A 21,669-nucleotide genomic window follows, 5' to 3' on the forward strand; every position below is an offset into this window, starting at 1 on the left:
CTGATAGTGAATGTTTGTGAGGAAAAAAGGAAGATTCAGTAGAAAACAACCACTTTAAGTTCTCTTCATTTTCTTTATTTTATCAAAAATTGCAAAAAAATATGGATCAATTATTTGAACATAATTAGCAAAAGGCTTTTTAATATGCATATGTACAAACAGGACATAACAGGGAGAAAATCATAAATACTCTTATAACAAATCTGAGAAATGCCTGCTATGTTAGAAGCAACCACACTATGTAGAAAATAAGAGCGATGAGATGAATTGCTTGCATTCCTGAGAAGCCAAAATTGTGATGCGCCATCACTTCATACAAAGATACACAAGCTCCTCTTTCCTCACTTCTCACACACACTCACACAAGTCCACTTCTTTGTTGCATGCTGTTGATTTGCCTTTCGCCCCCCACGTGTTAAACATGTCGTGCTGGTTGCACAAGTACCAACACAGCAATGTCAGCACCAAAGTCTCTTTAGGAACTTTAACAATGTCCCTACTATCAAATCTCTCCTATTAGGAAGATCAAAATGCACCAATTCTAAGAAAGTATGTCCTCTTTACAGAGAATTGTATTTAAAAAAGCACCATATTAAGTTTATGAAGTATGTTAAGCCATAAGAGGAAGTGCTAGGCATGCTTAAAATCTACATTTTCTTTCTGCAAGCACCATATCCCAACAAGGTAGTTTTATGTTTGTTAATCATTTTGGTGACGCTTCCTAATAAAGCACCTTTATAAAGGCTCTGTAAGTTCTCCTGACGACTTTAATTAATAGTTACTAAATCATTTACTAATGACCTATAGATCGTAAAGTAATGAAGGCATTAATAAGAACAACTCTTGGGTTGCCAGGTTGTGGAAAAATCCCTTTGGGTACTGATAATCCTCTCCAGCTTGACACACGCTTTTACAGACTGGCAGTTACACATTATATTCTTTCCTAGAAGAAATTTAATGATTCAAAATGATGATAAAAAACTAGAAAAAGTTTTATACTACAGGATAAAGTTCAGGAAATTTTCCACAACCCATCAACCCAAAGTTTGTTTTATTAATGGGTTATAACAGCTCTATAAAGCATTAATAGATGTTTTATTAACATTAATAAAAAAACAGTACAGTTTATAAACCCTTTATAAAGGGTGAGTAATTAAAATTTGCAGCCATTATTTTCATTAGGAAGACGCCTCTCTCTTCACAGCATCACATCAGATGCCAGTATGGCACTGTGAATGCAAACCTTTTACAATTAGCACCATCTGTGTATTTGTGAACGAATGCTGATTTACTTTAAGATTTGTTTTGTCCGTACCCACAATCCTCACCTAAATTAACAACCCTCCCTGTTCAAATACGGGGCACTGCAGCCAAATCCAGCACCATCTGGGCAACAGAAAGAGTACATTTACAATCAGTGTTCCGTTAAAGACAGTCCAGGATCAAGATGTCCCGCTCTGCACCTCCCCTCCCCTCCATCCATGAGTCCTCAGTTTCTGGGCTGGGAGTTGAACTCCTGGCAGATGTTGTTGATGATCTTGGGCACGAATTTGAAGAGGTTGTCAAACTCGTCCACAAAGAAGGAGTGCTCCTTGTCAGGGTCTGTGGCGATGTACTCCAGCTCGTCCTGGGCTGCCCAGGCGATACCGATGGAGTAAGTAATCACACCTGTAACACAGGAAGGGACAGTAGATTGTCACACGCGGGCCTCACACATGCATGACATATCAAACACACTGCGTCACACATCACTGTGGACTGACGCACATCAGTGGAAAAGCCATTTGTGTTCTCTAAACTTTTAACTAAGTTTATAGATAATCATCCTGTTTTGGGACTTTTTGTTTGCCTTTAACTGTCCAAGATCTCCTATTTTTCAGATTCTGACCCCTCACCTTGGCGATGGATAGCCAGTGAAGGTGCTCTGACGTCATCATAGGAGCGCCCATCTGTAATAACAATCATGATCTTGCGTTTGTTGGGTTTGGATTTGCTGAAGAGCTGCTCTGCGGTGTAGGTGATGGCAGCACCGGTGCTGGTCCCGCCGCTCCAGTAGTTGATGCGTTTGATGGCGTTCAGCAGCTCGGCCTTGTTGTTGTACTGTCCGAAGTTAAACTCCAGCCTCTGCTCGTAGGTGTACTGCACGGCCCCGACCCGTGTGTCTGTGTCAGAGATCTCAAACTCACGCGTGACATTGGCCACAAACTGCAGCACTGTGCGGAAGTTGCCGGTCCCCACACTGCTGGACCCGTCGATGACAAAAGCGATGTCGTTGGCGTTGAGGCAGGTTTTGCTGCACATCAGCTTGTCTGTGTCACACACTCGCTTCACAAGAGGCTGCACAGCTTTCCTCAGGCCAAACCAGCTGGACACCGGCAAGGAGTAGAAGCCGTTTGTCCGACACACAGCCTGTGGGATGAAATGACACACCGTGTTTCAAAGTGGCATGTTTTAATGAAGCACTGACACACCTTTGTGACAGCACCCTACCTTGTCTACAAAGTTGGCTTCAACCAGTTGGTGCTTCTCATTGTCATCAGGGCCCTCGATGGTGACAAAAAATATGTTGATGCCAGACTCCCGAGCGAGACGAGAAGCCTCCTCCACCTTATCTGTGGGCCAGCCGTCCACCAGCACCACGGCCACGTTAGGAGCTCCTCCTCGGTTTCCATTGGCATCACTGAAGTACTGTTTGTTGATGTAGGAGAGGGCCTTCCCTGTCAGGACACCAGAGGGCAGCAGAGAAACAGTGAAATTGCTGCAAAAGCTACACACAGTCAGAGCTCAAAATACAGGCATGGATTCGGGAAAATACTAATCTGTTGTTGCAAGGTTGTTGCTCAACATAGGTGCAAAAATACACTTTAATTGTAGAGAATGAAATTAAACAAAATGCAACCTGGAAAAAAATTCAAAAGTGCTCATTATGTACATTATGTGGACCAGATGCGTCTATGTCTAAAGCTGAGATTTTTTGGCGAACTGTATGTCTCTCTTTATAGATCTGTACAGAGGCAACCTTCTAAAAAAATAAAATAAAATCACGCATACCAAAGCCTGTTTATTTTTGTATACAAAAATGGTGTATACAAAAATACACAAGAGTATCTGTAAAGTTCATTACTGTAACTGTATATGTTCACAAAAATAGTGATATTCCATCATTTAGCCTGTCATAGGCCGGTTGGTGGTCTAAAAGATGGTAGAACAGGAGAGGCTCTGTTGGGGACTATAGAAGCTTTTACTACCACTTACACTTGTCGTATGATTAAAGAGTAGGCAAACAAAAACAACACTATTTGTATCAGTATGCAATATTTAGCAAGTCATAAAGACACATGTGGCAGTGGACACATGCTGACGCACAAACCATAGCGGAAAAACAGCACTTGCTTACTGAGAGCTGACCCCCATGTGCTGGTAAATTCAAATGCTTTCTGGTCAGAGCAGAAGAAAAACACAACCTACAGAAACAGGACTGTAATTTAGCTAACAGTGTCTCGCAGCAAATTTAGATTTAATTCTATCCTTGCATGTGAAAATGTGCCTGGGTAGTAAACATGCGATAATTGCACCCCTTTCATTTTCACACTTGTGTTTGTAGGCATTTACTGTAGCTGGCAGCGAGTGGCGGGTCACTCACCCACATTGGAGAGGCCCCCCTTCTGCACAATCTTATCTATGCTGGATTTTACATCTCTGGAGGTGGAGTGACTCTTCAGACTGATCTCTGTCACTGGGTCATCCCTTCAGATAAATCAATAACACAGAGTCAATCCTGTTATATTTCCTCATCAAAAAATTGTTTATAATGACGCAACAAGAGCAGTGAAGGTACCCGTATTGGATGATGCCCATCATGGGTCCAGCCACACCCACATTGATGGTCTGAGCCACCTCAGCCAAGAAGTCCTTCTGGATCTTAAAGCGTCGCTTCCCGATGCTCCAGCTCCCATCCATCAAGAAGACCAGGTCCACCTTACAATCTGCAGGAACAGAGAACACCAAACGTTACAGCACACTCAATACTGTTTAAGTAATACATTTCATATTAGTTAAAGCTGCTATGTTTGGAATTTGAAATCTTCCAACTTTAATACATCCCAGCAGTAGTAGTGGTAAACCAATGTGCAGTCTTCAAAAGTAGTTGAGTTTTCAACTGCAAGTACTGCTATGGAGCAATGTTTTTACAAGTGGGTGCCTGTTTTGGTGTATTTCATGCACATGCACAAGGATGTACAACAGCCTACGGGTGGTGTGATACACATACCTGCCATTGGTTTCATACTGTTCCAGTCATTGAAAGTTAGTGCAGGTAATGTACTAAGACACATAGACATGACCTACCAAAGGTAGGAAGGAAGAAGGCTGCTAGCTAACAAACACTGATGTGAACAATGCATTTAAAAAACAACATTGCAAATGTTTTATGAGAAAGTAAATCCATTCAATGCATTTGTTAGGCCTCAATTTTGTTAGTAACACAAAAACAATCTGCCTTTAATGCACATTTTTGAATTTTGATGTAGAGTCAGAATAATTTCAAATATACCCTAATCAAAAATTAATCCTACACATAGTAGCTTTAAAGGTGTTTAGGGACATACTTGGGTCTCCCTGTGACACAGGTTCAGGTGCTCTGGGTACAGGTTCTTGCTCTCTCACGCTGAACCCTGAAAACGAAAAAAACACCAGGGTGTTTAAAGGAGAATTCTGCTCAAATATATTCTGTAAGCTTCATACTGTTAAGTAGGCATTGTTTTAGCACATCATAATATTTATTTTGGATGACTGAAAGAAAATACAATTGACAGTCATTACCTTTTTACTAGCTAATACAATTCAAACATGTTTTATCATTGAAATATATCTTCCTCAATCTTAAAAACTCATACAATGCAAAACAACAAGTTTACTTCAGAATCTCAACCTAAAAGTCAGTTTTGGTGGAATTTCCCTTAAACACAGCAGATTTGCGGCAGCCCACTTTAACATTTGCCACTGTATTTGTTGTGGCAAACATGTCACCAAACAGGCAAACAGGAACTGATTTAATCCTTAAGCAACCATGCCATTTTACTCCAAATCCCTTCAATTACAGGCTGAGCAGAAACCCAGATGCTTTTCCTTGGATAGCCTGGGTTTGGGTTTATACTTACAGTCAGCTCTGAGAACTTACTGGAAAAGCGACTTGGGACGCAGAAACGAGCATTGCAAACTATCTCACCTGATTCATAAAGGTTTGCGTCTGGCTTCCAGGCGTCCACTGACTCCACTGCATAGATGATATCATATAAGCTCAGCGTTAGCACATTTCTACCACAAAGCAGCTAATTAACATCACTCACCATCTTAGCTGTATAGACAGGTTGGTTTCTTCATCGTGAATGAAAAATATTGCCTGTCTTTATGTCAGGTCTACTTATAGTTAGAAAGCTAAAGCAGCAGAAGTTAGAGATAACTATTATTTACTAAATAGCAGAGCAAAACAAACCAACATAAAAACATAAAAATGAAGATTGCTTTATATATGCTAAATGTTGTGTCCAAGCTGGTGCCTTACTGGATACCAAAAGGTGTTGTAGCCATGGTAACCACAGCTCACCTCTAGTATGGGTTGTATCCAGTGCTGCTTTACGGCTGCCATCTGAGTCAGGGGAACGGGGCACTAAAAGTAAAGATACTGTCAGTCATGACAGACTGTGACACGCGACACATGTGAAACAAATGTAAACACGCTGTGGCAAGTCGGCCTACACCCATAGGCCCCATGTTTCATTTGGTAGGACGTGTGGTGGCATTTTTGTGGTGCGCACTGGAAACTGCTCAGCCATTCAGTTTTCCAAACCATGGCCCTTCTACTTAGACTTAGATGGTTCGGCTGTGTCATCAAACAGCTGGAACCGTGGCCTGTAATCTGAAAGTGAGGGCTTTTTGCGTGCCCTTTTGTGTCTTGTCAGTGGGCCACATTGTAAGTGGTTTGTATTTTTTGGTGAGAAGACTGTGACTAAAAACAAATGAAATGAGTTTGTTTTCTAAGCACTCAAAGGAATAATTTGGTGAAATATGCTTGTTCACTTTCTTTCTTAGGGTTAGAGAGGATGTGTACTTATAAAATATCTGTTCATTTAATATGAAGCTACAGCCAGCAGCTGGATAGTTTAGCTTAGCATCGAAACTGGGAAAACAGTTAGCCTGGCCCTCCCAACAAACTCCACCAACCAGCGCCTCTAAAGCTCACTAATTATCTTGTTTGTATTAAAAACGTATGACGTATAAGTTAAAAATGACAAGTATGTTAGTATAAAGGCAGGAAAAGGTTTGTCCAAACGTATCAAAAATACTTGTGATTTTTACCATTTGTTTTTTGTACAGATTAAACAAACTAAATATTATGTGTTAATTAGGAAGCTTTATGTGCTGTTCTTTCAGATTTTGTGCTCAAATAAAGCCAGGCTAGCTGTTTCCCGCTGCTTCCACTCTTTATGCTAAGCCAAGCTAATCACCGCCTGCCTGTAATGTTAGCTTCATATTTAACAGACATACATGCAAGTGGTTTTGATCTTCTCATTTCTTAGCAGAAAAAGGTGAACCAGCCTATTTCACTAAATGTCTCAGCTAGCTTGTATGGATAAATTCATTTTAGTGTTATAATTATGACCCGACAGACGTTTTACCTTAAGACATCCACATACCTGAAGACAAGACAATTTAGTGAAAGAAATGCGACGGGATATTTCACCTTAAAAGTTAAAATGACACAAACAACATATTTCATGTAGAAACTAAATGAAATAAGACAAATTAAAGTAGCCCTGTTTCAGAAAATCAAATCGGAGAGAACATGATAGTGTGTTTACGTCTGGCAAACAGTCAAACAGGTTTTACATTTACAGAATCAAAATCTGTCCATATGACAATATAAAACCTGAAACCAAAGACCAGTTAGTTCCCAGTAAATAGAATAGAAAAACACTTACGGTAAGGTCCAAAGTTATAAAACCAGCGCTCAAACTCTGAGATATCAGGCCTGTGATCCCGAGCTAGAGGAGGATGTTGTGAGACCCGTTAGTATTAGTATTAGTTAGTACCCATGGTTGCGATTGGTCACATATTCTTCTCAACCAATCACAGACCAGTGAAAACAACTGTTTTGTGCAGAATTATCACCTCACAGTGTCTCTCACTCTCTCACACATGCACCAACAAAACACCTGCCCATTGATCTCTCATCCACACATCACAGGAATCTCTCATATGATAGGCAGATGTAAACATGTCAAACACAATGTCCTGAGAGACACTGGCATGTACTCACACATGAAATCAATTCAACACATACTGTTCATGGTCAGCAGATACTAAAACTGTATCAGTCATGCACATGCAGCATACGTGGATACAAGGTGTAGTAATCTGCTACTGTGACAAGGAAGGCAGCACACACCAAAGTGATTATCTTGTCTGCCTAAGGCAGGTTGACTTACCTGAACTCTCAGGTGTGTCTGTCTCACTCCATGTGTATCCAGAGTCTGGCACTGCATAACTAACATCTGAATGTACAGCAGAGAAGGTGGAGGCATCAGCAACTACAAAGGTTACAATGAAGGGTACTTAATGTTGCTTTACTGCTCCAATACGCAAGAGTCCGCACACAGATTATGGTAATAGATATTAAATATATGGTGATTCTTGTGGAAAAAGGAACAGCAATCACACTAAGTAACCCATTTATATCTGCAGAAAAGTACATTATATGTTGAGCAACTACACTAGACGAGACAGACAAGAAATGAAAATACAGTTTGTTAGTCAGTGGTCAGTGCTAGTGGCTTAGCTGTAGGAATGGCAACATCAATCTGTCCACCACATTGGTCAAGAGGTTTTTCTTGCCATAATAATTTTTCCTGTTCACACAGGCTATTAGAAGATTTCTTTCATAATGCACTTATAATGTAATTGAAATGCCGAAATCCACAGTCCTCTTTCTGTGCTTCATATTAGCTTCAGATAAACTTCCCCTATCACTTACATTGTATACACATTCGATGCAGATTTTTTTACCAGCCAGTACAGGAGAAATTATTACAGCAAGCAAAACCTGCGACCTTTCAGAGTTGATTTGGACACATGACTAATGTTTTAAGATAGATTTGAAAAAATGTGAAGCTATCCTTTAATGCTTTCAGAACTGTTCACATTCCCATCAGCTTCAACTGTATTTTGTGGTTTAAGAGCTAATTAGTAAATGTTAAATGTAAACACACTAAAACTAAGAGATATTCAGTTACTGAGGTGCAACTTCATTTTAAAATTGACTGTCAAAGTAGCTCTTCTCCAGCCCACTTTTATTGATCTTCTCTGACAATAAGATAAGAAAATTCAAACATTGACTATTTATAATGCCACATATTTTGCACTGGATCAATATATTAAATATATTATATTCCATGAAATATAAAAAGCTTTCAGAGCATGGATACACACCTACCTTAAAAGAAACATACACATATTGCACCCATACCAGTCTTACCTTAGTTAACATTTAACATTTACGATTTGCAAAAAAAAAAAAAAAAAGGGTTAAGGTTATTTGCTGGTACCTGCTGGTCGTCTAGCCCCAGGGAACCAATCAGGACGAGGGAAGGACGGGGGCGCCCAATCCCTTCTGGGAAAAGCTGTGCAGGGAAGATTAGAAAGCTGCGTTCAGGACAAGCATCAGCCGGTGTCATTGCAAGGAGGAGCATACTTGTGACCTCCACTAAACCTGCTACGTTATTAGTGGGGTATGCACAAATGTTCATCCTTGAGTCAGACACTAAACATACAGTAATCACTCAGACAGACAGTTACTGAGCGACTAGAGGTTTTTTTCATTATTTTTAGCCTTTCTCTTTCTACCTGCAGGCTGGAGAGACAGAGGAAGCCCAACTTGTCAAGAAAATGTGTTTCTCATTTTCTCCATTTTTACCTGCTGCTCTTGGCATCATAATTTCTTCAAACAGACTCAAAGTTTCAATTTATAACTTGGCAAAGACAGACAGTTTAATCAGGCAGACTCCTGCATGGCTAAGTGAAGGTTAATTGAAATGTGATTGAACACCAGAAGCCCAAACAGCTGAGCAAAACCACAACAGTCCAATGGCGACTGTCTAACCTGACTTAGTCGTGACAACACACTTCAGATTACCCCTCCCTGCGGTGGGTAGCTTACACAAACACACAGCCCGAATTTCTGGGTTCCCATCCAGTGACAGCTAGTGAGCAGGGCCTTTGTTGACTGGGACGGGCTGGGAGAGCCCGGCCAACAGCCCAGCTAAACGTGGGAGTATTATTCTAAAGTTGGTGTCAAACCAGGGACAGTGTAGATAGCAGGACGCCGAGATTAGCTTAATCTGCTGCTGTTCAAAGGCACAGCGCTATACAGCAGACAGCAGTGTTATTTTTTCGGTTGAAACAGGTGCTTTAAAAGGATTGAGTTTAACTCTCCTGATCATCGCCACTTCACTGATCACTGCAGCCAGAAGGTTAGAAAGAATATCAGTGTGAATGAATCCTATTTATCATACTGTATATAAGCTGCATATTAACATTTAACAATTAGTCTATAACATACTATAATAAACATATATAAGTACAATTATAACCTCTATGAATTACTCCAATTGGATTTTACTATATTATCATTCATTAGATAATTATATATTGCTTATAAATGCTAAATAGTGGGATTTGAGGTAAAGCGATCCATCTTCTATGGAGGTTTTTCCTGAATCACAGGTTGTCACGTGGGCGTATCTCATTACAAATGCTACAATAAACTGAATCGTAACATTTGCAGAAACCTGGACAATAAATTTGCACACATCTGTTCGGAGCAGCCGGGTGGCAAAGCGACTGGACAGTAAACCCATCAACTCATAAATCAGAGTTCAAAACTGCAGCGTTTGCAAGCATCCTCCCTGCTGGAGTGTCCTTGAGAAAGACACTGAATTCCTTCCCGGCTCCCACGGCTGATACTGACCTCTGACCTCCGACCTCAAGCATAAAGAATTTTGCTTGAGGTTACATAGGTAGTATTACGTATTACATTATTATACATAAGCTGACAATCTCAATAGCTGTTCTTTGCACTGATCAGACATTTTTGGTACAAAGTTCTCAATAGCAGCATGGTAGTCAGATGCAATATGTGATGTGCACTGGTTTGAAACATCCAACACCACATTTTAGAAATATCATATGATCAACCATCATTTAAACAGATATATTCCTGTCTATCTTTAGGGATCCTTGGTTTTGCATTCCACAGAAGCAAAAGCAGAAGCACATTCCTCCGTGAGCCAAACCTAGCCTGGTTTGAATGGCGAGAGGTTTCTATTCTTGACAAGCGGCAGAGTGGACCCAGATCCTACAGAGCTGTGGACTGGGTCATACCTCTCCCTGGGAGCACCACCGGGCCACTCGTTGCTGCTGCTTTCATGTCTCTCTTGCTCTCTGCAAGCATTTACAAGTGAGGTGAAGAGGCCGGACCAGATGGGATCTGTCATAAGATGTTATTACAGTACTGACAGAGCGCATTTCTCATCATGGTCTTATCTAAAAGAGAAAGTTCGCTACTGTCTCAGATACAGCAGAGATATGGCACAAGGTGAGTTCAGGACAATGCTTTCACATCATTGCTCATCCTTGTGGCATATCATACTCACGGCTCATTTGTTCATGTTGGGCACTGTAACAGTCGAGGGTGTGGTTGTATTTCCACCCGTTGTTTATAGACGACTGGCCACGCATTGAACCACAGCATCTCACAGAGGGTAAACATTAGTGCTGCTTTATAAGACATTTCAACACAGGTTTTATTGCCCAAGTTATTCCCCTGCTTGGGGCCTGTCTATGTCTCTACCTCAATGAGGGTGTCTGCTTGTCAAGTTTTGAGGACTCCCACTCAGGGTCTGGAGATACTTACCAGGGTTAGACTGGCTCATGGTTGGAGTCCGCTCGGGTGGGGCTGGCTGAACCCTGTTAAAAGCTGTTTGTAGCAATGAGAAACAGGCAGATAGAATAAGAGGGGAAAAAGGAAGGGAAGAGAGCATCAGGTCTGGAGCTCCATCCACAAATGCATCCCAGCTGTTTAGCTTTGAGTGGAGTTGAAGGCATTTTCTCCGCAGCATGACAGCAAAAACAAAAGGATATATGCTGGGTGTATTTACAGGCCTTAACTCAGCTTCATATGCCTCTTTTCATCTGGGAAAACGAAAACACGAATGAGAAGATGTGTCTGATGACAGAGAGCAGCAGCTATCGTAAAAGGAATTTTAGCTGAGATGCTTGATGGAGTGGATTAGCAATGACCCCCGGGTGAAAATCACAGCGGCTTATGGGTGTGGACACAAGGGTCAGACTTACAGCGGTCTACATCCCAAGGATTCTTGTTCCAGCAAAGACATCTGTTTCCCCTGCTGTCCTTGACCTGCAATCACTGTCAGTCCTGCCATGTCTACCTATTTGTTTCTGTGTGTGTGATAGTCTGCGTGTGTGTGTGTGTGTGTGTGTGTGTGTGTGTGTGTGTGTGTGTGTGTGTGTGTGTGTGTGTGTGTGTGTGTGTGTGTGTGTGTGTGTGTGTGTGTGATGAGGCTGACCTGGGCCGACTGGAGAGGATGGCTGTCTCCTGATAGCTGACCCCGCCTCTGGTCGGCGCAGACCTGCAACCAAGAATGTAGGACAAATATAATGAGATGTCAAGTGAAGTAGTATTAATCTGTTACACCTGTAAAATAAAATAAAAATAATGCACAATTACTTTCTCATATCTTTGACTAATTTAAATGTGTGATATGGTGAAATAATATGTTCAATTTGTAATGGAGAAAAGAAAATAGGACACTATGTTTTGTATGGTGGGCAAGCAAGATGATTCACTAACTTTAAATAGGACAATTTACTGACAAAAACCAAGAAACAAAAGCTGTGGGGAAAATGATCTTAGTTTTATAGTAGCATAACTTATATGAGAATAAATATACAGAAAATGGTGTTAGATTCTCAGATTTCCCATCGTCACTGAAACATTACATCACATTACAGTGGATAATAAGCTAAGGATAAGGAATAAGGATGATAAGCGCTCACTTCAGGGAAAAACTCTATTTCAGTGTTTATTTTACTTGACAGATAACAGAAAAGAAGCAGGGCTGATCCAGAACTGGTCTGGCCCTGTGTTAGAACACAAGTCCTAAAAGCAGTCCACACACAGAACACACAGAGATGCCATGCAGAGAAGAGTTATGTATTTCAGAATTGAAAAGGGAAAAAAGAGCATATGTGGAGACAATTTCTGTCCATCCAAATGTAAAATGAAAAACATACACATCAGGACAACAAAAGCTTGGTTTACCTGTATTGGAACGCTGTGGGAATCTATTCGGATAGGCACTTCCTCTGAATACTTTGAAGAAATGTCATGATTTAGTCAGACTTGAATTTTGATACGTGGTGTACAGTAAAAGGATTTTCCAAGAGCTGCAGAAACAGTGGGAGTATTGACATACTGTACCTTGGCCGGGACTCTTTCCTTGACCATTCTGTGTCTGTCCTATACCAGTGTTGAGAATAACACAATGTGGCATATTTAGACAAAAATCTCTGTACTGTTTAAATGTAAGTTAAAAAGCTGCAAAATCGAGGTAGTTCTGGTTTAAGCATAAGCCAATAACCCTACTGTTTTGAGTTTTCTAGCGTTAAGCAAATTAACTGGGCTGATTTCACCTTACATACACAAGTTATGCCGTCGATTATGACAAACTTGCTTTGGTAACAGGACCTTAAATGCAGAATAGATAATAAAACCCTGATGAACACAAATTCCAAGACGACCCCATGCTTGATGTAAAGACGTGTTCTTGCACACCCCAGTGTTAAGCAACACCTCTAGACCCCTTCATGCCACCAGATAAAAAACAGCATTGATCTCTCTTCAGCTTTGCTTCACTTACTCGAACTTGTGGCTGCCACGGAGGCAAGGTACGGGTGACTGCTGCCTAGATAAAAGAAAGACACACAGGGTGCCGATATGGAGAAGAGAGAGATAATGTTACAGAAAATGAAGGAAAGAGAAATGGTTGGGAGGTTTTTCTGGCACACCGCCCGTCTCATTTGCACACATACCTTAAAGATACAGCAGCATTGTCTACTCACTGTAGCTGCATTTCTGTCCAAATGGAGAAGATGACTCACAGTGATTACCATCTGATAAGGTTCTCATGTAATAAGAGTGATGAAATGTCTGGTGATCAAACGTACGGTTAAGTCCGTCAGTCGAGTGACCGAGCAGCACCGCGCTAACTTCATCACAGACTGGCTGTAATTTGTCATAATTGCAGTTGTGACTTGCAATTACCAGCTGCAATCATTCATCTTCATCACTCAGTTTCACACAAATGAAAGCTTGTTCTGGCAAAAAAGCAAGTCTAGTAACAAGCTGCTGCAGTTGTTAGTTAGACGTCAGCTATCGGCAGCATGCTGACTGCACTGGATGTTCTGTGTGGACTGGTTTTACTGGATTATGCATCCAAGTAAATGCACAATCCTCCACATAACATACAGTACATACATTCATAGATTTAAAGGAAATAAATAGCTTTTGTATGGAAAACTTAAAGATGGTTTATATGTTGAAATTCACCTGCGTCCCTGACTTTGTGAACTGCGGCGCGAGACTTGGCAGTAGTGGGAGGTGGTGGAGGTGTAGTGGTGGTTGTGGTGGTAGTGGGAGCCGGCGTGGTTGTGGCTGTGGTGGTAGGTTCAGGTATCATAGTTGTGGGTTCAGGTGCTGCTGTCGTAGGCAGCGCCGTGGTAACGGCGTGCGATTTGTCCTTTTGACCTAAAAGGAGACAACAGACGAAGGCAGTCATATACAAGACGGATGGATGGGAAAGAAGATTGTACAGTACAGTAACCACTGTGCTGTAATGCATTCTTGGCATTCTTCGCCAGACTGCAGCGCTCCGACTCCTCATTCAACCTGTGCAAGTTCAACACACTGGAGTCAAACGCAGGACATCTACAGTGAACCTTTTTCCTACAATAACAGCTGATTTTGTAATTTGTGGGCCAAAAGATATCTAGATTTCTAGGTTTAAACCGGGCTACATTTGGATGGACGATGGAAGTTACATAAAACCACCAACCAAATTCAGTTTAAACAACGATGTCACCTAGATATCTAAAAGAATGTAGCCTTTTCAAACAAATTCAGCCCAGTTTAGGCCTAGGTCCTTTGACATTGTTGGATTGCAAATCACCAAATCAATACTTCAGTCCTCCTCAGATTGTTGTATCACTGTGAAACACTAAGCATCTGTCAAACCACCTGTTGACAATGCTTAATTTGATGCTCCAAAATTCATATTCACATACAAGATGTGACTGTAACAATAAACCTCCTCTCACTTGTTTTAACGTAGGTAGGTCTTGATGGGACGTAGTCGAGGGTGGACGGGTAGATCACTCCTTTCTTAGGCTTGCCCACTGAAACACAAAGCCAGTTGATGGGTTGTGGGCTAACTCTGAGGTGCTGTGCTTCACATTGTTCTCAACAATATTAATACCTGAGACAACAAATGACTCCCTCCATTTAGAAAGAGACAGGGAGCGCACGCCAAAGGAGTTGCTGCCTTTGTAGGAGTTCTGCCCGGCCATTTTCCTCACAATCACCTTTCCTCCTGAGTTGGTGATGACGCCACTGTTGGTGGATACACATTTTTTTAGTAAGAAGACAATTTGGACTGACACAGTAATAAATATTATACAGTAGCAAATGCAGTCAACATAAAGAACCAAAAAGACCTCCCACATGAGATTTATTTCACTTCATCACTGAAGTTCACGGTCTACCTGTGGATGGCTGCATTGCAGATGCTGGAGATAGAGGCAAACACGCTTGTCCCATAAACTTGCTGCTTGGTCTCCTTACAGTGCGCGGGACATTTGACTATGAATTCTGGGAGGTTGATCTTTCCCGCTCTGACATCGCACTCTATGGCTGGAACAACTGTTGAGGGAAGAGGAAATCATTGTTTAGACATCCAGGTTACATATAATCACTGTTTTCACAGAAGTCCAATTACAAAAAATAAAACAGTCTATTAATGGATTAGTAGAGTGACAGAAATATAATCAATTACTATTTTGACAATCAATTAACTGTTCTGTTTTTAAGCAAAAATACAGACAAATGTGAGTATTTACTGTTTTTCTTTGTCTTCTCTAATATTTAACTATCTATGTAAAGGGTTTGCAGAACTGCTCTGAAAAAAACAATCAATTTAATTACTTCACTGGGCTTCAAGAAACTGTGATGTGATGGTATTTTATAGACAATGTATCAATGAATTGAGAAAATAATCTGCAGGTTAATTGATAGTGACAATCATTGCGAGTACATTTCAACTTGTATTTAGGATCTGCTTCACATTCAAATATAATCAGTGAAATGCTTTTGTAATAATGATTATACTGTATGTAAAAATGTAACAGCTACCAACTGACTTTTGCCCAGATTCAGCCTAAATGTCCTGAGCCTACAAATTATCAAATCATGAAGATCTTTTTATTTCCACCCTATAAATAAATGATAGATAATGAAAGCTTTTACATTATGAAGTGAATGAGTGTAAACGACAGTCGACAGCAGTGGAGACAGTAACACTGAGCCTGACACAGATTACAGACTTGCTTGTTGATGATTTTTACCTTGCTTTGGTTTCTTGTTCTTTGATCCGTTAGGCTTGGCCCAGCAAGAGCAGGACAGGAGGAGCGCTGCGGGTGAATCAGAGGGACTTTCACGTAATAGCAGACAAAGTAACATAATCATCAGTGTGTTTACTGTACACAGACGACTTCTATGACAGAGGATGCTGGTGTTTGAGGGTGCTACTATGCAGAAATCCAGATGCTGGATGGAGATGGAAACCACAGTATTTGGGAATATGAAACATCGTAGTCAATAATGATGTAATTCAAACCAGCACACTCCTACAGAGACAGACTCACCGAGGCAGACGGCAGTGACTGATGCTCTGATCATGATGGGTGGTGTGCTGGTTCAGCAGGGCAGCCAGGTGTCCTTGTATAACCTCCCAACCTTATATAGAGAGAGGAGATGAAGCAGCATTTCACGGTTATCCTCTGCAAACCCATTTCCTGCTTCCTGCTTACACACTGAGAGTAACTTTGGGCACTCTGGTCAACATTTTTGAGTGTTGGTGTGTGTCGGCTGGGGACGAGGCAGAGTAAACTTGTGCCACTGAGCTACACTTTCCAGAGCTTTTTGGATGGTCGGCAGACTCTGTGAAATGTAACTACACAAAAAGCTGGATGACTCATTTACCATCAGTCAAGCAAATGGGGTCAATCAAACATACTGAAAACATTTATTATAACACAAGTAGGCACACCTAGTCCCAAGATCAGTCACATCAAATAAGGTTTGTATAACAGCTTGGGTCAACATTTCTTGTTCCAACTTATTGAGTTACAAGAGGCTGAAAGAATTTGCCAATCAGAAGCTCCACAACTAACATCTGGGCTCTGAGACAACACTCTTTGTAATATTCCTCTCAATATTATCTATGGAGTCAGACTCAATTAGATAACACACAGACATAATTTAATGTATAAGGAATAGGGAACTGTTTTCAATCAGCTGGCTTTCTTTGTTTGACACCAACAACCACATGAAGCTGGATCCCAGCTACAGTAGACAAAGAACAGGGTCTCTCTCTCTGTCTGTATTTCATTTAGATTCAAAGGTGATACCCATTTTAGAGACCCTGTGTTTACAAGAACAGAAGTGGGGCGACAGACTGCAGGTCTTTTGTAGAAATCATTGTGCCGGTTAGGACTAGTCAGGGAGAACCTCACATCTACTTACTCCTGTCCTTAGTGTCATTTATACTTAGTCTGGAGGAGGAATTAAATATGAGAGCCACATCAGTCCCTGCTGTGTGTTGAGGCAGTGGGCCTGACCTCCTTCCTGGGGAGGTGACGACTGAGGTCTCCCTGTTAACAGAGGAATGCTGTACCTCCCACAAGGGCAGCATCATGTCTGTTACTGCCGCCACACACCGACAGGTTCAATGTGATCAAGTGGGAACATGTGATCATACAGTGACCTCTAAGGCGGGGTCATGTGATGCATTTCAGATACTGTTAGCAATATGCAGTAGTGAAAACACTTCATAAAACCACATCTGTCTGGTCAGAGAGGTGGTTTTGTGGCCAAAAGATTGCAGTTTGAATATCAAGATGGCAAAAAAGTGGAAATGTTACAAGTACTGCAGCACCCCTAACCTTAAAGTGCTACAATGGAGCTGCTTAGTGGCCAGTAGATCAGACTCTGGTTGTACTGGGCAGCTTCCAGGTTTGAATTGTGCGAGTGTGAAAGCAGCAGTCTAAAAATAGAAAGCATGCAAACCTCCAAGAACTAAATTAATAAACTTTTAACAAAGAATAAATGCCAAAAACCCATAAGCTTGATCATATTTGTATGTATTGTTAAGCTTGCAACCGCTGGGGTGCAGTTATACATGTTTGCCAATCAATCATCAGAAGTGGACCTTCATAGAAAATGTAATTCTGCTGTCCTTGAGCACAGACACAGACTCATGAATAATGCAACTTTTAAGAAATAGACACATTGACTTTCTTAAAGAGACTTACAGTAGATCGATAGCACTCTTATGAAAGTGGTATTGATCTTATCTAACTCTAAGAAAGAAAGAAAGAAAGAAAGAAAGAAAGAAAGAAAGAAAGCACATTTCCCAAAATGTTCAACTATTTGCCACGTCTCCTAAATAATAACATCCTGTACAGCATCTGCATCACATCGGTATAAAGAACCACATTCCCACTTTGCTGGTAAACATTAGCATGTTGTGTTGTAACTTCACAGGATTTTGGTGAGTTGGAATTCATCATTTTCACATTTACCTCGATCAGCTATTTCTGTGCACAGTTATTTATTGTAGCTTCATGATGTACATGCTGTGGGCTGAAGCTCCTTTTTTTTAATCATCCATCATAACTTTAAAATAAATCCACATCACAAACACAGCATATCGTGTTAAAGTATAAATAAATATGGGTAGGATAGTTAGGATTTTCCCTAATGCAGCACAGCATTTTTATCTGTCATTCATGAGCACTGACAGGATTTTTCCACAGTGTTATGCTTTGACAGGCAGGTAGATCATCGCTGCACAGTCAGGACTACAATTTGTCCTTGCGGGGGAATAAAGCTGAGGCTGGGAACAAGCCGGGACAGATATGTACATCTACAGTACAGAAGACCTGCAGCACGGGAGAGGTGAGTCAGCGCGCTTCACTGGATAAAGCAAACTCCAGGACTGATCTGTCAGACACCTGCTACGGCATCTAACCTGTGAGCTCCATTTTCCCTGAAATTACAACTACATTTTCAGCCAACAAATACTTCAAAAGAAGCCTCCGCTTTGTGACTCTGTTCTTATAAAGATTTCCTTCAAAAGAGGCCTGACATCATTGTTAGGAATAAAACTAAATGTGCAAAAAAATGACAATAATTTGAGACCTTTTAATTTGTATTCTCAGCGTGAGCCTCTAAATGGCTCCTTCTCCAAGCAATGAAACAGAGCGCAAATGATATGCTTTGACAAACACTGTGGGGAGTTTCCTGTACAGTAGATAATAGATCCTGAGGGGACCTGCAGAGACACACACACACACATTCAACTAAAGGATCAAAAATATACAAACAGAGAATGAGATCTGGAAACTTATCAGATGCCCAGATCACGGTATGTGAGGCCTTTCAGACTGAACACTTAGCACCACCATATATCACAAACAGGGTGGGTTACATACTTCATAGGTAATCTTACACCTGTGTTAAACTTTAGATAAGCCATAGACTGACCCATCGTGCAGCTTTAGCTTGCTTCCACAATGTTATCATGCTTTTACTCTTTAACACACTCAGCATCTCCCGCATCTAATTTCTTCTGGGTGGGGACACAAATTAAACAGCCTGTCAACATGCTGACAATTAAGGATGAAAAACTGGATGAAAAAATACACAACACAATTTTCTCAGCCGCTGCAGGAGATGAAAGGTTCTGTGCGGTGGGCTTCAGTCACTTTGTAGAAAAACTCAACAGCTCAGACGGGTCACATAGTTTGAGGAATTAAAATGTAACTCACTCAACATTCTCACTACAATGTGGATTACATGTACAAAACAACCTTCACCGAGATTAGACAAGGACAAGCTGTTTCGCACAAACCCCTGCAGCAATGAAATTAACAATTTCAGTTCCTGCGGGGAACCATTCCAGTGATTTTTGATGCGTAAGTGCCAGAAATCTGATGGAGGATGAAAATCACACCTGGGAGGAGTGTCACATATACAGTGGCTATAATGCAAACAGGATGTACAGTACCTTTTGTGTGCATATTTCAAAGGCCCACACACAATGGGTTCTCAAAGCATGGGCAGACCACACACACCTGTGACTGGTGCAACACAGTGTTTAAAGGCAGATGGTGATAAGCACTGATAATACACTGAAAACGACTTTTGTTTTCACATTTTCCCCACTAAAATGTTTTCCTTCCGGCAGTAATGGTGAACTTAAGTGCCAAGTACCTTTGTGCCAAAACACAAGGGCTGTTTTTTTTTTAACTTCCTCCCTTTCACCAGCACCCACACTCCTTGTCTGATGTGGACTTGGTGTAAATGCAAAAAGTATAAGCAGTGGATGGGACTGAGGCTTTTTTGAGTATAATGACCAGCTGTGAATCTGCTTTCACACTGTTCCTGAATAATGACATGCCTGAAGTGAGGTGGTATTTACACACCCAGTGCCAGTGTTAAATCCCAGCATTCACAGGTGTCAGAAATGTACTGTAAGCACGTTAGATGTGCCAAGTGTTGTAGCAACAAGCTGTCTGAGAAACACAGAATAGATCAGACACAGAGGAAAACCAACATGTCTCTACAAGGTCATTTCTGTAGCCTTTTGGGCTGCTGCTGGGCACTATTTGTTTATCGAGCACAGCACAGGCTGAATTACTTTAATTCTTGGCACCAGCTTCAGTGCAAGCCAGAGCCTGCAATCTGCTGCTGGACATATTGTATAGAGACCACCTGTGCTTAATCATGCTCCTTAAAACTTTAGAGAAATGCAAGGAAAAATAAACAAAGAAATGTCAAACATAATGTGTCAGAAATTAAAACAAAAACTGAGGAATTTATTTTTCAAGCCTTTTGCTTGTGAGATAAAAATGAGCGATTACAAGAAAAATAAAGGCTCTCTGTTTTCCACATATCATTTTTTTATCATCAGTCGTGAGAAGCAGTAGCAGGATGAATGATTATGACATGCCTGAATTCATTCACCTAAAAACCTCACTTTAGAAAACAGGAGAGGGGCGTTTACTCAAAAAAAGGGAGAAAAAAAGAAAAAGAAAAAACAAACAGAAAGTTAAACAAACTGAATTTAAGCAGCAGGGCACTTATTTGAGTAGCCTGTCAGGTCTGCAGAAGGTTTGCTAAAATGAACCAGACCCATAAATTGCAGAGGAAAAAAGTCAATAAAAAGTGAAAACAACTCAAGACCTCATGCACTGTTGATGAAATTCACCTCAAACCTGATTATCACAAGTATTCAATTCATCTTTAACGCAATGTTAATGAATTGCGCACAATTTGGCAACGCGTCATGTAGAAAGTGGATAATTGATTAACGCCACGCGACAGCAAACACAAAATCTCCATTTCATGTGTGTGACTGCTTGTTAGCTCTCTTTTTAAAATTCACTCATATCCACAGATCAATGAAGGAAAAACTTACCTGTGAAGATTAAATAATCCCCAAGGAGTTAAAATATGTAATTCCCTGCGCACTTTTCCCTAATCCTTACGCGTTCATTGAGAGGAGCTATGGACCATCGGGCGTGTTTGCAAGCACTGAACTGTTCCACCTGGACTTTTACTCCTGCATGATCGGAGCGCTCATTAAAAGTGGAGAACGGGATGGGGCCAGAGTTCGCCCCCTCCACCCCTTTGCCCGTCCCACTTGAGGCTCTCAACTCTTCACCCAGGCAGAAGAGGAACCGTAACCCCGGGGGGCATCGGGAGACGATGCGAAGAGCTGGCACACTGCAGCGTTATCAGTGCAAGCATCTTTTTGTTTGTTTGACGGGTTTCTTTCAAACACATATTTTCACAGCTTAAGCATGCCCAAGAAAAAGATGGTTTGCATTACATTATCACTTCAATCTGCATCATTTCTGTCATGAAGGTGGAGAAACGATTTATTGATGATTCTTATCATCTTTTCTGCAAGCTACTCATCCTCTGACTGTGAAATAAGACAACCAAGAGGAGTGAGTAAACTCTCACCAGAGCAATCACTCCTCCTCCACTAAACAAACCAATTAACACCTGTTTGGGAAACAGAGACACTTGGAGTCACATCTACTATCACTTTAGTGGTTTGTGGCTTTTGTCTGCTGTTGTGGTTTACTTTACATGTGCACCCCCACAGCGCTCCCAATACACCCACACACACAGTACACACAGTACATACACAGTCCTATGTAGACCACTAAGAAGGGTGTTGCACTAAC

General features: G+C 41.1%; 1 protein-coding gene across 1 annotated transcript; it reads right to left on the minus strand.

Moving 5' to 3' along the window:
• Nucleotides 1-66: 66 nt before the first annotated feature.
• vit (vitrin) lies at nucleotides 67-21,018 on the minus strand. Its single transcript, XM_062430715.1, has 23 exons — nucleotides 20,892-21,018; nucleotides 16,054-16,144; nucleotides 15,754-15,819; nucleotides 14,896-15,052; nucleotides 14,610-14,743; nucleotides 14,452-14,529; nucleotides 13,685-13,882; nucleotides 12,996-13,040; nucleotides 12,557-12,595; nucleotides 12,398-12,448; nucleotides 11,643-11,705; nucleotides 10,970-11,032; nucleotides 8,604-8,678; nucleotides 7,488-7,553; nucleotides 6,981-7,043; nucleotides 5,606-5,668; nucleotides 5,228-5,275; nucleotides 4,608-4,673; nucleotides 3,839-3,986; nucleotides 3,644-3,747; nucleotides 2,491-2,717; nucleotides 1,896-2,409; nucleotides 67-1,668 (listed from the first exon to the last, which is right to left on the minus strand). The coding sequence occupies exons 2-23, from the start codon at nucleotides 16,085-16,087 to the stop codon at nucleotides 1,490-1,492; spliced, it is 2,481 nt and encodes an 826-aa protein (XP_062286699.1). The 5' UTR covers nucleotides 16,088-16,144; nucleotides 20,892-21,018; the 3' UTR covers nucleotides 67-1,489.
• Between the last annotated feature and the right edge of the window lie 651 nt (nucleotides 21,019-21,669).

Source organism: Scomber scombrus, chromosome 12 (assembly GCF_963691925.1).
Source record: "Scomber scombrus chromosome 12, fScoSco1.1, whole genome shotgun sequence".
NCBI classification, from domain to species: Eukaryota; Metazoa; Chordata; class Actinopteri; order Scombriformes; family Scombridae; genus Scomber; species Scomber scombrus.